Source organism: Callionymus lyra, chromosome 4 (genome assembly GCF_982586985.1).
Source record: "Callionymus lyra chromosome 4, fCalLyr1.hap1.1, whole genome shotgun sequence".
Lineage (NCBI taxonomy): Eukaryota > Metazoa > Chordata > Actinopteri > Syngnathiformes > Callionymidae > Callionymus > Callionymus lyra.
In genome coordinates this window covers 9060652-9079846 of record NC_141821.1, presented here as the reverse complement: position 1 = coordinate 9079846, position 19195 = coordinate 9060652, and the positions used below count along the sequence as shown (strand labels likewise).

At 36.3% G+C, this 19195-nt stretch overlaps 1 protein-coding gene across 8 annotated transcripts in view; it reads left to right on the top strand.

The window, feature by feature from the left end:
- The window catches only part of nrxn2b (neurexin 2b), a 736064-nt gene that overhangs the window by 370877 nt on the left and 345992 nt on the right, over positions 1–19195 (top strand). For all 8 annotated transcript variants that reach the window (XM_087788643.1, XM_087788642.1, XM_087788639.1 and 5 more), the window contains 3 exons: positions 6999–7118; positions 9298–9679; positions 11446–11636. In XM_087788643.1, the coding sequence (XP_087644769.1) occupies positions 6999–7118; positions 9298–9679; positions 11446–11636 (693 nt within the window). The remainder of the gene's footprint in view (positions 1–6998; positions 7119–9297; positions 9680–11445; positions 11637–19195) is intronic.

Sequence of the window (19195 nt, the reverse complement as noted above, 5' to 3'; positions counted from 1 at the left end):
CTGATCAATACAATAGATTACAGTCTAGTGAACTCTGAGGTTTCATGAAGCTTCATCCACCAGTTTCCCAGTTAAAGTTGCGTAGTTGACATTATTAAAAATAACAAAGAGATTTTAAATGCATAAGTTATGATTGTTCAAAACAAAATAAATTATAAATAGATACATAAAACATCTAAATGTTTTGCCAAAAGCCGGGATTTCATGAAGATTTGATCACAGCTATTTTTTCTCGGAAGCTCAGCATTAAAACCAACACACAAAAATGGCAAAAGCTTGTGTTGTACTTTGTTTTCAGTGCCGCTTGAACTCACACCAGCTGGCAACTAACACACCCATGCAAACAAAAACTGCCTGAAGATTGTAGACTGCCTGAGACTGAATCTTTCATGTTGCATTAAAACGGAAAAGAGAGCATACAAAAGTTCACAAGTGTTTTTTTATTTTTTTGCTTCTTGTCTCGCTGGCCTTTGCCGGAATCAAATCTCCACTGAATCATCCTTTCGTGGTAGTTTTCCTTAAGCCTTTCGCAACATTTGAACATCATTAAATAGTTCACTGGTCTAAATATTTAGTGACCTTTTGTATGCGGAGAGCTGATTCACCATCCTTCTGGAAATCTGTCAGATTTCCGGAGCAGATGTGAATACAAGATGCATCTGTTGATAAAAGAAACGTAAATGTATTTATACAATAGCTAATAATGAAAAATATGTAACATTTGGACATTATTTCATTCATTTTTCTTACATTTTCTGTAATGATGGTTTCAATTTTAACATGAATTACTCGTAATGTACAACTTTAAGTATCTTTAATGTCATAACTCTTACTAACTTAAACTGGATCATAATACACACAGTTGTGGATCAGGCGGCTTCATCGCACACTGTCGTATGTTGTTGTATCGTCTGAATACTGATAAATATTGACATCTCCAGCAACATCTCAACGCCTACGAAAGGAGATTTACGTAATAATTTCAGAATATTATTTCAATAATAATAATTTGCAAACATTACCACCACCAAAACACAAAGTACATTAATAATTTCAACTTAATATGTAACACACTGTATAATAATATTTTTTTAACAAGCAATCGTGAATGAGTTGTTACACCATCCTCGACAACAGCGCTATATAGTCAAACTTTACTTCATTTTTTTTTATCATTAGATATTGATCTTTAAGTTTTTGATAAATATGGCAGAGACCTATTTATTTATTTTTTTTGGTTTTACTCTTAAGTAATGAATAGAAATTCAAATGTGACTTCTAAAACCAATGTTTAAGTTCCAAAATGGGTGTTTTAAAAACATAAACAAATAAAATAACTTCAAAAATATTTTCTAATAAAATGTCCTTTAAAATGACCATATATCTTGTATAAAAATAATGTAAAATTTCACCACCGTAAACACACATCTGGATAAGAAAATTGTGGTAAATGACGTCATATAAATAGGGTAATAATGGACTGTAGTACCATTTTAACAGCACTTACCTGACAGTTCGAAATCGAGCATTCAAAATAAAAATGAAATAATCTTTTAGACAAAATATATCGCTCCTGGATCACATTTCAATGTTGCAGACTCGGTCTTTAACCAACCTCTCTGTATTTAAGTTAAATTCAAAGGTTGGAAAAAGGCCTTTTTCTCTTGTTTCCGTCTTCACGATTAAATAAAAACCTTCACTTGCAATAGACTGTTTATTGCTAGAACCACTTTCATGCACCACACCACACACACAAACCCTCACCCAACCATGACAGTGAACTTTTATTATGTGTGCCACTGTTTTTTATTACAGTATGTGTCAGTTTGCCCTGCAAACCAATGGGTCCCAGGCTTCTTTTATACCTCCCCCTCCGGCCCAGAGGTCTTTCTCGCTTGGCTAACTAGGCCAGGGAAGCATAAATATCCCTGTCATGCCGCCATTGTTAGGAGATGTGTTGCCGAACTTTTCATACAGTGTAGGAGCAAACCCTTGCATTCCGTTAATAAATATTACATTTGGTCTTTTCTTAAGGGAAAGCAATCATGCTCATTGAAACTGCCGTTTTTTTTTTTTTACTATTTTACATCAGCCGGCACTTCTGCTCCTTTGTTACACCTAAGTTAGTCACTTACTTTTATTTTTAATTTGCTTTGTTTCATTGCTTGGATTTCCTCTGTTAGCAACTATTCATATCTTTCTCAAAAGTTTCTCCATTTCATTTCATGAGCCCAGGAACAGAATATATAACAGGAAACCACTGTATCATAGAAAAAAAACGTTTCATAGATAAGCAGGAAATTACTTTTTTTTTCTCATGTGCGAAAGTACCCACAACATATTCTCCACAGCGGGTGATGAAAAATGCAAGTGGACCTCTGCATTGACTCCTTAAGAAGTTGAATTGTTGGAGAAAACTAGGGTTTTTATTTACTTTAAATGGTTTAGAAGGATGTGTGGGTTTTCTATTTTTATGAAAATCAAAACAATATACTTCAATCCTTCAATAAAAACAAAAAAAAAGGTTCTAGGCACAGAAGTCGACAACTAAAAACCGATCTACCGATCTTCTATTTCATATAAAAATGAATTAACCAAATGTTTGTTTTTTAATCACAAATAACACATATAAATAAACAAACACTAGGTCATACCTTACAATAGATCATCCAAACAAAACCCATCTTGTGGTGAACAAATCACCAAATGAAAGATCACCCATAAACCCCCCCGTCCCAATGGAACATGCCACCCACCACGCCCAGAACACCCTTTAGCTGAGTGGTTCAGTCGCTCTGGTTCCCTTCCCAAACCAGGACGTGGTGTTAGATCTGTGGTGAGTCACTGAAGGATCGTTTAAAACAATAAATGCACAAACAAATGTTGAAAATCAATGAGAAAAGGGTCAAACTAAACAACGGCAGAAGAAGATATTGTCATTGAAGAGTGTGAACGTCACAGCTCACTCTGTGACAGCAGACGAAGCTTCATGAAGCATTGAAGCCTTTCGTCCTATTGGTTCATTCTGGGCGAAGCTTCTTGAAGCTTCATTTGCTCTTGTCGATGTTAAGAAAACATTATTGACAATAAGAAGAAACTTTACTCACTTATAGTTTAAAACCTACTGAAAATATATCAACTACTAAAGTGTCTTTATATATTTTTTTATATATTGTATTTATAAGATTAATAGTGATTTCTAAACACATGGGAATAAATCAATATTTCCACAGTAAAACTTCAAAAAACTTTAGCCACTTATAGATCTATATATAGACTATAGATCACTCGCCTCTGCTTGCACTACCTGTGCATTAACTTACTTTTTTGTTTATATTCTTTTTATTAGTTGATTCTTTATTTTTGTTGTTTATTTATTATTATTTATTATTTAATGTCTTAATTAATGTCTGTTTAAGTCTTTAATTGTCTTTCATTTTCTTTAATTGTTTATTGTCTGTTAAGTCCTTTCAACCGTTTTCATGTTTTTCATGTTTTTCATGTTTTTCATGTTTTTCATGTTTTCCATGTTTTCCATGATTTTCATGTTTTTCATGTGTTGCATTCTGGGTCAGAGAGGACTACAATTTAATTTATGCTTTATGTCTTAATACATGCATAATTTGACCATAAAAAGAACTTGGAACTTGGACTTACTGATAATTATTAATATTATAATACAAATGTGGGTTTTTAATGTGAAATAAAATGTCAGATTATAAATACAATACTTGAATTAGGTCAATAACTGAAAATGTATTATTTTGTATATGAACAAAATCATTACAGATCAGCTGAAAAAAATTCTACAGTCTTCCAACGCACGCGTCGCATCAAGACCAGAGGTCTCCCTGAAATCTAGTAAGAGAAACAAATGCTTTAATGTGAACATAACAGTTTTTGAGAATCTAAGAGAAATAGTGTCGCAGATCCTTCCTCCTGTGGCCCTTCTGACTTTAGGTTTCTAATGTATCACAAAAGCGCAAAATATTTTATATGGCAATTATTTTTTTAAATGGAAATAAATAAAAATAAACATTCACATCGAAAGGAAGGTTTTGAAAACTTTAAGTCAAAAGCAAAAAGAAGGTCTTGATGATTCGGTTGAGCTGCGTGACAGCCTACTGCCATCAGTGTGTATGTGAATAGGCTATTTAGAGTAGAGGTACAGTATATATATATATTGGGGGGCGTCATAGCTCAATTGGTAGAGTGGTTGCCAGCAATTCAATCCCAGCTCCAGACAAGCTTGTGTCGTTGTGTCCCTGAGCAAGACACTTTACCCTGATTGCTCCTGGTGGCAGACTTGGCGCGCATGTACAGCCTACTCCCATCAGTATGTGTGAATGGCTGTCAAAGCGCTTTGTGACCCTGGTCTAGAAAGGCGCTATATAAATAGAGATTATTATTATTATTATATAGAAAGTGCGATATGTGTCGGAAACAATTACCTTTTTTTTTAAAGAATAAAAAACTTTATTATAAGTTACTTTATTGTTCTTTAACTTTTCATTAATTAATCACAAAAGTAACATATTTATAAATTGACCTAAAGCCTCAAGCTGTGAACCAATTATCACGTTGGATAAAAACTGTTCTTGTGTCAGCCTCACACTCTTTAAATAGTGAAATGTTGATGAAGCTTCAGGAAGCAGCATCCTCATTATCTGCTACTGTTGTTAATATTATTAATAGTATTTAGTCGGAAGGCTTTTACAGATGACACCAGGTTTTTGTTTGGACAATGCAGTTTAACTGCGTGAACCTTTTCAAACTGTTGTTTTTAACATTATAAAAATGTTATTTTAGCATTTCGTGATGTCACATTTCGGGTCTGTAAACATTGACACAAAGTCACTGTCAGTCCTTTCAACTCCAAATGCTACAGTTATTTTGTTGATTAAATCATACTTTGTCTCTCAGTTTGGTGAATAAAAAGAGAGTTTTCAAAAGAGAACGCTCTTATTAGTTTTCTTCTAACCTTGAACTCCCCCTTGTTTGTTTTTCTTCCCTCCTGTCATCGCCAGAGGCTTCGACTTTCAGCTTCATTATGTACAAACCAAAATACGTTGACAAGAAATCCCAAGTTAAGTCAATATGGTGTGAAGATTCAGTTTTCGTTCTCAAAAAAAATCATGACTGAATGCTGCTATTTCCAAATCATGCTGTGGATAGACTAATCTTGGGAATGTTTTGTGTATTTTCTTCTCTTAAGACGTCCTGTGGTGATGAAAGCTGTTAGGTGACGTGATTTAGATGCTGTGCTAACATAGATGAAATTGAACATGGAGTAATCTGCATGAACAACAGTAATTTAAAGTGAAAATATTCTGTCTTTAAATGTATTACCACTGTTTTTACTAATACGTTTAACTCTAAAACTGAGGTAGGTCTTATTTTTTTTGTTTGCTGCCATTTAAATCTCCCCCTCTAACCACTCTGCTGTGATGACGTCGGTCAGACCGAAGGAAGGCTGCAGGCTCTGTTGTTTTAGCCCGCCCCGGTAGAACTAACTGTTGGAGGTCAGTTTGCCTGCCACTCTCTAAACCAGATGTCTTCAAACTTTCCTGCAAGGGCCACCTAACTTTACCCTTCTCTTATAAGGGGGCCGGGTCAGTTTGCACAGATCACAGGGATGCCTAATTGTAAAAATGTATTGTGTTACAGAAAGTCACAGTTGACCAAATAGCCCTTTCCTGGTCCTTCACAGAAAAATAAATAAATAAATAACCCAAAAAAGAAAACTCCTGGTCCTTGATTATTAATAATACGTATAAAATGCGTTTCTGTAATTGTTCAGGGGGCCGGGCCAAAATGTGTAGTTTGTGGACCACTGCTCTAAACCAAAAAACACATCTTTGACTTTCTACAGATTAACGAAGTCCAGGTTGGGTCTTAATAGAGGATTCTGATGAAAATATATATATTTTTTAAAACCAACTTAATCTGCGGCTGAAAACTGTTTTTTTGGAGTTCCTACTCTTGAGATCTGAAATACATTTTCTTTTTCTAATGTAGCTGCACGTCTAAATCTTTAAATATAATTGGGTCAAGACAAAAATAAATGAACCCGTTGAATGCTGTCAGCCATTTAAACAATATATATAAAAAAACACAGTGAAAACCCTATTATTGTCTTGCTTAAATGGTGCTTATCTACTTATCAATTAAATATTTTGATATATATATATTAAATGTATATAGCACTTTTTAAACCATAGTTACAAAGTGCTTGACATAAAAGCAAATAACTACAGTTAAAAACGACACAATCCAATAAAACAGGACAGTAATAAAACAATACATGTTCCAATCAGGGAAAATATTATTTAAAGAATCGATAACATTGAAAATAAAGGACAGTCAAAAACCATTGACGGACCCAGTTAAGGGTTAAAAGGCGAAATTACACAAAATCCAGTCTGTAAAAGTGTGTTTTTAACAGAGATTTAAAAGAAGCCACAGACTCAGCCAGTCTTATCTCCCCCGTTCCAAAGTCGAGGTGATCTTGGAAAACTCCAATCTTTGAGTGAGTTCCTCGTCAAAACTTGACTTTGCGACAGGATTCCAGTAGCATTCCTCACTATTCACAGATCCCCGTTGTCATAGTAACCTCCACTAATCAACAGCCACTTGTCCATGACATAAATGACGTATATTACACGTTAACATTCACGTTTACTGCCAATCGAAGTTCAAAATAATATTAACAAGGAGAAACTGTTGAATTGCCTGGTTTGGTTATAGCATGCCCGGTTCAGATTCCATCTCTGACGTCCTCCCTCGGCACGACTGCGAGCTTTTGATTAGATGTTTTGTTGCATAGTTTCTGTCAGAAGCCGGAATCTTTTTTTTATTTTTTCTTCCTGCGTACAGGGTAGGTTTTTGCAAACATTCAGGTTTTCTCCACTGGTGTTCTCAGCGAGTGTGTGTGGAAAAACCGTAGGTGTGTGCACTTCTTCCCTGCTGTTTGTGATTGGAACTCCCTCCCACTGCAGGCAAAGGACCGGAGATGCTGTTCGCGGGACAGAAGCTGAACGATAACGAGTGGCACACAGTGAAGGTGGTGCGAAGGGGAAAGAGCCTGCAGCTGTCCGTGGATAACGTCACTGTGGAAGGTAAGCAGAATGTGAAGCACCATTGGTCTTTCTAGACAGTAACAACACTGTTGTGCCTAAAACTGCCACCCTGCATCCGTCTTTGTGACCTTAACGGCTGTTTTAATATCCTCCAAACAGCAGCACCAGATCAAGTGCAATTATTAAAGATAGATGTGGACCCTTTCTACATGTTATATTCTGTGGTGAAATACACATTTAATACAAGGTATGATTGTGTCCACCTGCAATTTGGCCATTTTTAGAACAGACTTTTTACATACCGTATTTTCCGGACTTTAAGTCGCACCAGCCATAAAATGCATAATAAAGAAGGAAAAAACATATATAAGTCGCACTGGAGTTAAGTCGCATTTTTGGGGGAAATTGATTTGATAAAATCCAACACCAAGAACAGACATGTCATCTTGAAAGGCAATTTAAAATAAAAATAGAATAGAGGCAACAACAGTCTGAATAATTGTATGCTTACGTTACATGACACAACTGAGACATGCCTGGTATGTTAACATAAGATTATTCAGATAACTATAGCATAAATAACATGCTAAGAAGTTTACCAAACCATCCGTGTAACTTCAAATAACTAAAATCCAATGAAATCTTCATCCTTGGCGTCACTTTTAAACAACTCCACTAACTCCGGAGGTAGAAGATGCGGCGCTTCCTCTTCTACGTCGAAATTATCAACACAGGCCTAGAGCGCCCTCTTGTGGTTATGTGTGAAAATAACATGTGAAATGATATACCGGTAATAATGTGTTAATAATTTCACACATAAGTCGCTCCGGAGTATAAGTCAAACCCCCGGCCAAACTATGAAAAAAAACTGCGATTTATAGTCCGGAAAATGCGGTACTCAGAAAAAAAAAAGGATTATAAAATTAAGTATTATGATTCACAGGGATCAGGAGACCATAGTAAAAGAAGCACAAAGAAAAGGTAAATTGACCAAAAAAATAATATTCATTATAGAGTAAACTTAATACAAGTAAGGCTTGGAAATGTAGTCCTAAGAAATTCACAAAAATGTAGGTTTATAGTTCATAGAAGTCAAAGAAGAATGTCAAAAAAAACATGGACAATTAAGAATGTCTGTAACACTAAATCAGAATTTAAAGGCAAGAAAATAACGGAAAACAAAAAGGAGTCGATCAACATTACAGTACATGATTTAGATTGACAGGGGACGGATGTACCGAGACTATTGTGAATACGTTCTGGCGTCTGCTACATGTTCAACACGTCAATATTAATCATGTCGCCCGCAATCGGAGAAATGATCTCAGGTCACATTCAAAAGAGCAGAAGAGAGGGAAAAATAAAATGTACAAACTAAATGGAGCAGGAATACAGTGGATCATATTTGTTTAAGTTATACTTTTTGACTGTAACATTGTAAAATGGCACCTTTTCAAATCTACACCATTACAAACTGGATGGATTTGATCAGGATTACCACTTGAAATGGTTGCTGTAAAACAAAGAAAATAAATAGGTAGTGCAAAAGCTCGTGTTCTGGTCTGCTCTTTATTATTTGTAAGTGATAGACAGACTAGCTGGAAAGGTCAGGAGAAAAGATTGAAGTCCTGAGCACTCGAGAGTGTTTAAGCCTGAGGCAAGAGATGGAGTAAAGGATAAGAAAGCCTGTAAGAATATTTGCCATGGGTTCGATGAAGGGCAAGGTGCGAGGCCAAACGCCAGGAAATGACACTGTGAATCCTTGAGGAAAATGTAACCGCTTGGTTCGGGTGAAAATAAGGAGACTCTTGGCAATGATTTAGAGGCATCTTATTTACACGGCATCTTTCCAAAATCATTACAGCACATCTCCTGTAAACAACATTTAAATTGGGCTTTGTTTTTTGTAATTTATTCCACGCAAGCTGTCGAAACCAATTCAGCCTCAAATGAACCGTAAAACGAAGCGTAGACACCGAATAAAGTTTTACAAACTGTATTTATAGAATGGAAACCTTTAATTTATTAATAGTTGAAAGTAAGACAACACATGAAGCAGTATTTTCAGAGTCCACTAGATTTTCTGAGGAAGGTATTGAGGTCATCATTTTTAAACTTAAGGCACCGCCTAATGTTTCACGAAGCTTCATCAGCCCTTCACCGGTTTCAGAAAGTATTTTCCACGCGTCCCCTCAACCTACCTTCTTTGTCATTTCAGGTCAGATGACCGGGGCGCACACCCGTCTCGAGTTTCACAATATCGAGACGGGAATCATGACGGAGCGGCGCTTCATTTCCGTCGTGCCGTCAAACTTCATCGGCCACCTTCAGGGTCTGACCTTCAACGGCCTCCCCTATCTGGACCAGTGCAAAAACGGGGACATCTCTTACTGCGAGCTCAACGCACGCTTCGGCATGCGGCACATCATCGCAGATCCAGTGACTTTTCGGACGAAAGGCAGCTACCTAGCGCTAGCTACGTTACAGGCCTACGCCTCTATGCACCTCTTCTTTCAGTTCAAGACCACGACGCCCGACGGCCTGATGCTCTTCAACTCTGGAGACGGAAGTGACTTCATCGTTGTGGAGCTGGTGAAAGGGTAAGACTTAATGTAAACACTGCATTTGGACATTTGTTATCTCAAACTTTGACAACTCAGTCGGTCCTGCTTAGAGACTTTTCCATCTGCCAAAACTCTGACTCATCCTCAGGACAGTAAAGAAAGGGGATCAGCAACCATCTCGGTGTTATGACTTTAGCTATGAAACAGCATATTATCTAAACAATGAGACCTTATTATGACAGTTTGCACAGCTGAGTGAGGCATTTCCTGACGCTTAGATTCAGGCTGTGTGCGTTAAAAGTCACTGCGATGTTCGCCTGACAATCTGTTGATTTGGCTCAGTCTTCCCTTTTCTATTCTAAATAATATCTGGGGTACCATCACAATCTTCTCTTTTGTCAGCTAGTTGGAACAGCCTTTTCTTTGGCCACTTGTAAAAGGACTATTTAAAACAATGTGACATGGATTGACTTGTCATTTGATTTTTGTGGCAGTTGGTTAAACAGTTGTAAAGGTTGTTTTGACAACAGTGGAAGTTCATTTTCATTTTCATTTTCAATTAAATACTTCACGGCTCAGTGTGCAGAATAAAAAATCGGAATTTCGGAAAATATAATTCTCTGTAGTCTCCCTGGCAATTTGAAAAGAAACCTGGAAACGCTCGCCTCACGAATCTGAAATACTCGTTGACGGGTAAATTGTCCTAAACCTCTAGAAAAAGCTCCGTCAATCTTTACAGTATTTATTTTCTCTCATGATAAACGATCAGATTAATAGTCAATCTCAAGATATAAAGTTGTTTACGTCCTAACCGTCATCCTCTTCCACAACTTATACGAGGCCGTTCGTGGGGGGTAGTTTCCATAGCCCAGGGGACCAGATGTTTTTTATCGATTTGAGGAATTGCAAAGCATTTCCAGTCCAAGCAGAAGGCAGAGTCTATTCAACTGGCCAATTGGTTGCCCAAAGGTTTCTTCCCAGTGAAACATGCTTGGGAAACCTCCAGAGGGAGGCGTCAGAGAGACGTTCTTAAAAGGTGCCTGATATTTTTTAACTTTGATAATGTAAATTTGATTTGTAAGTCGCCTTTCGCAGACCAGGGTCACAAAGCACTTAAACAACAGAAAAATACACTTTTAAAATACAATACAATTTCCATCAGTGTTCTGTAAAAGGTTGTCTATATTGTCTTACCTTCACTGATCTTGATCATGGCCCCGAGTATTCCTTTCTCTTTTAAAGGAATGTAACACATCTTGTGGGCGTACAGTGGTTAGCGCCGTTTCGCTTCCAGGTCGCTTTTGACCTTTCTGTGTGGAGTTTGTATGTTCTCCCCGTGTTGCGTGGGTTTACACCAAAACATACCGGTTTCCTCCCACAGTCCAAAAACATACAGAGGTTGATTGAGAACTTGGGGAAAGTATCTGTAGGTATGCGTGTGTGTGTGAATGGTTGTCTGTCTTTGTGTGCCCTTGGACAGACCGTTGTTCTGTCCAGGGTGTCCCCTGCCTCTCGCCCACAGAATCTCCAGCCTCCTCATGACCCCCATAAGGGATAAAGCAATGAAGAAAATGAATGAATGAATAATAAAGGTTGTTTGCTTTAGAGAGATTAGAAACTTTATTGGAATGACACGTGGTTCAATAAAAAGGCAACAAAAATATGCTCATTTAATTTATGTATTGTGCTGTTACCGACCTTTTACTTCTCAGAATTAGATATTACCGTAACGTCAAAGCCATTTGGATGCTGTCCTTGTGTCTTCGGTGAAGTAACCTCATTTACCGACGTTGCCGTTTCAGCTTCGTGCACTACGTCTTCGACCTTGGAAATGGGCCGTCACTGATGAAGGGCAACTCGGACAAGCCCCTGAACGACAACCAGTGGCACAACGTCGTGGTCTCCCGGGATGCAAACAATGTACATACCCTCAAGATCGACTCACGCACCGTAACGCAGCACTCCAACGGAGCCCGCAACCTGGACCTGAAAGGTAACGTCAGACATTCTGACACTTTCTAATGGATGGTTCCTCAGAAAAGACGGCTGACTGGAAATAATTATTCCAGTGTCATCCCCGCTGTTTCTCTTAAGTGTTTCTGGAAGGGCGCCATGGACAAATGCCAGTTCCAATTTATCTAAATTAGAACCTTTTAAGGAATCAGCTTTTAGAGGAGCTTTTCTATACTTTCATTGATTTACTTTTTTTCGGCTCACAGAGGAAGGTTTTCTGTGCTTCTTCAAGGTGCAGGCAGACTTTTATCCGCATTGTTATTTTGGTGTGCTGCGACTATAAAGCAAAACTGGCTTTTAAATCAACTGACGCATTTCCCAGCTTCCTTTAAAAAAAGATGAAACAAATTAGGGTGGTTCAATTTTGGGTTTCTGCCAAAGTCCCTTTTTTTTCTTTTCAAACGTTCATGGTCTTAGTTTTCATGTTTCTTAATAAGCCCACTGTGTAAAAACGGTCACGTTCTAATTACACTAAAATGCAGGAATATTTTTAAGGCTATTTGAAGAGTGGTCTGTTTGCCTGGACAACGTTTGAACATATTCTGCAAATAAGAAAAATACTTTTGCCCGTCCTTTCACCACCACACAAATATGTACTTGCTTGGAATTTGTATTCTATTTAAATTCCATTAGTACCTTCAACCAGAAAGAGGTCAAACACAACTGCATCCAAAACAAGATTAAAAAAAAGGATAAAAAGGTTTATTCATGTTGGAATTTTTATATTTATTGCACGTAGCAAAAACATTTATATTCTCAGCATTCAAATATTTTTTATAATCATTCCATTCCATTCAGAGGAACCAGAGCAACCCCAAAAAGATACAAGAAACAGACAAAAATAATGGAAGAAAATATATTTATTCAATACATTGTTTGGATAGTGCTGTGCAATGAAATTCTGCGTCCAGTACAACTTTTGCAGAAAAACAATACAAAACACAAAAATGCAAGTAAAATATGAACTCGATCAATAAAAATAATGAAATTCATGAATGTACTCAAATAAATACAACTCCTGTAGACCTTTACCCTGAAGAACTACCCAACCTCACGACAATGTCCATCAGACAGTCACCTGTACATTGTTATTTTGCTTTCTCTTCGCTTGAATTCTACTGGAGGTTCATTTTGTAAATGATAGTATTTCAGCGTACCTGAGAATGAAAGGTGTCTTTGTCTCAGAGGAGATTGCGGGTAACGTAATTATAGCTTTTACTCTCGTTCTGGTCACTCTAGGAAAAACACCGAAGGGTTTGTAGTTCAAGCAAACACTAGTGAAAGATAATCAACCGAGTGGCTGCTAAACCTGGTCTCATCCAAGAAGTAGGTGCTGATGACGGTGAGATGTAGGATGAACTGACTCAAACATGTAGGAAGTCCAAACCTGAGAGGGAAACAGTCATACTTTGTGGAGGAAATTCACAGGTAATACATCAAGACCCCAAGGTTACCTAACATGTCAGCAAAGTAGGTTCCAGGGATGTATTTGCCGCATGTGCGATTTTAGTTCTATTCGGGAGTCTCTGAGAATGAGGACAGTACATGCTCAGTAAAACAAGCAGCTTGATACCGTCATATACAGACATATAAGTAGTACAGCTTACCTCGAATTGAGTGACTTCACTTCAGTTCTTAATTTTCTTCCCAATGAAACATGTATCATTTTTAAAGTTCATTATTTTTAAACTGATCCAGCAAAAAAACAAACTTTCTCTTGTTCAGTAAATAAATGGAGACACAGCCACATTGCAGTACCACTGTTGTAACTATCGGGGGAGCCAGAAACAATATTTTTTGACATCCATAGTGGTCCTTTAACGCCATAAAAGTGTCGCTGCGACTGGCGTACAATTTCTGCTTCACCACTTCCAGAGAAAACGTTACGCCTAACAAACACAAGATGAAGCTATTGTTTCCTGTTCAAGCTTGTTGGTGAAATCTCTGTGTAGTTGATGTGTCAACGCCATCTTTGACCCACAATTGTGTAGCAATTTGTCGGTCAAGTGGACCCCCAGAGACTCAGAGGCTCTGTGGCGTTTAGTGAGAAGTGTCGTTAAAATAACAACTGGAGAGTTTTATTGGTTACAATTAAAGTATGTATTTTTTTTTTCAGTACTTATTGAGATTTTTCATTCCTTCACTGTTGTATAGAAAAGTAGACCAATGGTGATGAATGAATATTATATCTTAAATTATGTGCTATTTCTTGTAAATTCTTCAATTATCCAACTATGAGAAAAATAATATGTATATATATATATATATATATATATGTATATATACAGTATATATAAATATATATATATGTTTTAAAATTTTTTTTTTTTTATTAAAATGTGTTTCTTTCAAGCAATATTAATAGGTTTTTGTACGATTTATGTTGCCTTACTCACAACATCTTTATCTTTATTGAAAATATAATTTAGAAACAATCTTGGTGAGCGATGAATGTGACCGAGGAACAAAATGAATAAAAAAAAACACAGATCAAAGTTTCAGAGGCACCATTTGCAAGTTGTTTTTATGTTATTTTGCAACAGTCATTATGAGCATTTAATAAAGTAATTTATTGCATCAATTGATGATGATAAGGTGACTTCCAAAAAAACTTTATTTTTCATTGTATCTCAATCCATCGACATATTTTTAAACACTCTATTTAGGTGTACTAGCAATTATTCTATAAATGTATATAAATATAGTATATGTGTAAATACTCCAACTGCAGAATATCCTGTCAAATGTGTCAGAAACACGTGCATCACAAACACGTGTAGACATCAAAGATTTGAGACCTATCAGGTGTTGGTTCAACGTGACCCCCTGAATTTAATTGCATAATATGCTGTCACTTTGTATTGTAGACTGCTATTTAGGGGGGTCACGTTGGACCAGCACCTGACTGGTGACATCATCGACGCCTACACGTGTTTGTGACACTTTTAACTAAAGCAACAACTTTTTCTGTTTTTTTACAAATTAGTTAAGCCTGGGATGAGTCATGTCCCTTAATGAGGTGGAGTCTTGGGGGTGTTTTTTGTCGGACACATTAAAAGTCAGGGTGAAATCCCGCGGCATGGGAAAGATACTTGAGCGAGAAAGATCAAAAGGTGCCTCAGGCTTCTTTTTATTTTACTTTTTTTTCTTCACAAGGCAAGAAGTGATTTATTGATGGGCTCATCCACAGTATGTTTTTGAGTTTTGTCCTTCAGGTAAAGTGCAATTAAAAACGTATTTTAATAAAAGGGGGGGAGTGGCCGAGTGCCAGTGTCCTTACGCTGGGTTATAAACAAGGGCAAGGGCGGAAAAAAAAACCTTTCCTGAACTCAGATTACAGCAATTAAATTTGGAGAAGAGACGAGGGGGAGGTGTTTTCTAATTAGCAGCAAAGTTCCTCGTTTTAAAATAGTCAGACGTCACATTTTTCAGCAAGCCAATTATGTTCCTGTTTTTCACGCTTCAAATGTGTTGAGTCACAGAAGGTGGCATCTTGGGCTTAAACATTATGTTAAGGAAAAGGTAAATGTGAATACGTGTAAAATGTATTTATATATAAATGTGTAAATAAATGCATTTGCCATCAAGTTCAGTCAGTTTTACACTTTTTAAAACCTTGTCAGTCTAACTGCTGTCATGTTTCCCAAGACCTGGACAACTAAAGACGATATTTTCAATGTACAAAATATGCAGTTATATAAATGAATCCAAATATAATAAATAACAATTTAAATTAAATGAAAAAACACTGAACTTTAAGAAATGAGGAAACGAAAATACTTTTTTTTTTATTATTAATTAAACTTCAGCTGGAAGAAAAATGCCACACACTTCTACACTGATATCCCAACAATTACATAACATATTATCACTTACAATACATAATATATATGTGTCTCCTTTGATCTATTTAAATAATATAAGGTAAATATATATAGTCATATATAAAGCCGATATCCGTCTAACTGACGTCATATTTCCCAAGACTTGGACAACTAAAGACGATATTTTCAATGTACAAAATATCGAGTTATACAAATTAATCCAAATATAATAAATAACAATTTAAAATAAATGAAAAAACAATGAACTTTAAAAAACGAGGAAGTGAAAATACTTTTTTTTTATTATTAATTTTACTTCAGCTGGAAGAAAAGTTCCACACACATCTACACTGATATCCCAAAAATTACACAACATATTATTACTTGCAATACATAATATATATGTGTCTCCTTTGATCTATTTAAAAAAATAAAAATAATAATATATATATAGTCATATACAAAGCAGATATCCATAACAAATATGTAATGTATATAATTATTTACTACATTATAAACCATATAATAATTTACAATTGTTTTCTCTTCTTGTACCCTCCATTCATTCTTGTTTAAAATCTGAAACGAAAAGTGGGCGTTTTTTGTTTTTTTTTCATTTTTAGTAGCAGGTTTGTAAAAACCAAATATGGGGCCTTTTTCATTACATTACAGCAATAAAATTGTAACATTTGCCTCGGTTTCCTATTTGACTTGAATAATCCAATGTATGTTAATCCCAAATTTAAAAAACAGATTTTTTTCTGCAAACTATTCATGTGCGCGTATGCACTAGCCAACAGATGAGCCTATCGTTCTCATGGCAAGCCTTAAAGACCAGAATACAGATGTCCGTCTCCAGAATCATGCAGTACTTATACTCACTCTGGTGTTTATTTATACCTGCTGCGGCTCATCGTTAACAACTTTACAAGAACAGCGATTACCTTCATAAGTGATGAAACATCAGTTCTTGGATATCATATATTTGTGTGTATAATGTTCATGTGTCAGTATTTAGATGAAGCGGCTGATGCCAGATTTGAGGAATCGCTATCAAGCCACTGGACAACTGTCAATCATATCTGACTGATCCAATACAAATTGACGCTTGTGTGGAGTTTTGTTTCCTCACCAATAAATCACCGAAATAAACAAAGGCAGATTATTGTTGATACTAACGTAGCATGACAAAGAGGCAGGTTATAGTTCCTGATAGAATAACATTTTTAATTTGCTACCTATGTGAAGTACATGTGAGAGAAAGCTAGAGCTACAGGGCAGATGATATTTTAAGAATTTTAAAGCGACTTAAATAACATAATTAAATAATTCCATCATGATGGTTGGATGGATAGACTTTATAACTATAACTTACTTACTTAATCCCTCTAGAGATCTCCTTCGAGAAAATGGGTTTCCAGTTCACAGCAGAGGATAGTTTCATAAAAACAAGAACAAAGTACAATAAGGGAACAAAGTGCAAGGGTTGACAAAGTGCAAATATACAGAACATAGATAAAGGAACATAGATCATGACTAAAGAAACTCAATTCTGTGGTTTCCAGAAAGAAGATTGAGAATTCCTGGACACAAGACTATCTCGTTTTGTAGACATGCAATCTACAATTGTGACAAAGGGGGCGCCAGAAACAATAAAATGAACTGTATCTAGTGCTGCTTTAATACACAATCCCTATGTGATGATTAGTGATGAACTACTTCTTCTCCACAAGGAGTAACATAAAAGACAACCTCCCACCTATGGAGAGTTTCAGCATCAATTGAAACTTCTTATTTTGAAAATACAAATGTACGACACGTCGATGATCCCGAAGGCCTCTTTTATACAGTTCGAAAGAATCGTCGACAAGGGATTGATCCTCCTTTGAGTCATTGACTGATTTCCATCATGCTCTTCTTTGTCTCCAGAACTCGTGTCCGTAGGGGACAGAGCTACAGTTCCCCTGCCAGGAAGAATAATAGTTTTAAATCTTTCACCAGAGGTCTTTTGAGGGAGGAAGGGAGGAATGTCTCCATCTACAACTCCCAAGTCTAATTGGACATTCTAACCTTGCTCAGTGGTTTCTCTCCGTTACATCTCTCCCGGTGAAATATAGAAATAGAGCTTCCACTTCAGAGTCAAGTACCAAGCCTGGCAAATAACTAATCGTTCAACACAGAATACTGTTTGATCATCGACTTTCTGCCCTTATATTCATTAGATATTGATCCAAAATCGAAATCATTGGTTATCGTAAGCCAGTTCTTTGCACACTCACACACTCTACTGAATTAGAATTTGTTTATAACATTGTTAATGTTAAGTCACTACTGCTTTATGTTGGATCTGTAGTAAAAATTAAAGGGAATAAAAGATTGAAGCAGGAAAACATAGATGAACATAAGAATAATTAGTTAATCCTTTTTTTTTGTTTGTTATAAGGCAAACATTCTGAGTTGAAGTTCAACAACTGTTGATGTGCGTGTATGTTGTTGTGATGTGTGACTCAGATTGTGTTTGTAAAAAACTCTTTTTTTCATTGAAATATTGACATTAGAAAATGATCTTAAGCCCGGTCCACTGACATCACTTTGTTTTTCTGGGGATGAAATCTTGTTGACCATAAGCACACCCACTCTTCTGTGATTGGTCAAACATGGAGATGTGTCACTGCACATCATCAATCCAGGAAGTCTCCACCTTTCAAGGGACTTGTTGTATAAACAAAGCTGGCCTGATTACAGCTGGCTGGAGGAGGAGAGAAGCCATTATTATGTCATAAGTTTTATCTAATGTACGCTCTCATAACCTCTTGTTTGCCCAGATTTCAGAGAAACTTTATAAAGTAATAAGTTCAAAACTTGGTCATGATGAGGAACTAACTGCATTTTAGAGAGGAAGACTTCAACATTTCAAACATGTGAGTGAGTCATGAGAGTTGTTTGACCTTTTAATCAAAATTGAAAGAAGATCAAGTTAAATAAACGGAATAAATAGTAATAAAATAAAATAGATTGAATTCAGGACAATATATAAAATACTTCTAAATATAAATAAGGAAATCAGATCTGGTGTACAATGGTGTTCGCTGCTTTAATCTAGTAGGATGCACAAAAGCAGGCGATTGTTTTGTGCATTATTGCAAAAAAAAAATAAAATATGTGTGTATTTTCTGTGTGAAAAAACCCTAAACAACAATCTAAAAGCAAAATTGTCAAAGGTAGTCAAGTGAAGTTTAGTCAGCAAGCTTTTTTCCACTATAATAAAAAATACTTTTGTCAGGTTAAGAGTAGTTATTTGCCTGTGATTACAAGATATATTTTCCTACATAGCATTTGCACTTGTTCAGCAGTTGGAGCCTCGACATCTGCCAAAAACTGTGATTACAGTTCACAGAGGTGAGAGGAGCTGGAGGAGATTCGTTCAAACAGTATTCACTTGGGATTCTTGATTGTGTTGTTAAACCACAGAAGAATAATTTCTGCAGATGATGGAGGTCATCCTGGAATGAAGCACATCAGGGCCTTGACTTGACACTTGTGTTTTGGACAAAGACATGTTCAAATGCCTCATGATTACTCTCAATTAAAACAACAATTTTTTTTTGATATTTGCTGTTGAAGACATTTTTATTAGCATCGGTTCCAGCTAGGGGTGTTAGAAAATACGAAAATATGTCGATAAACTGCGATGTTATTCTTTTAACGATACCAT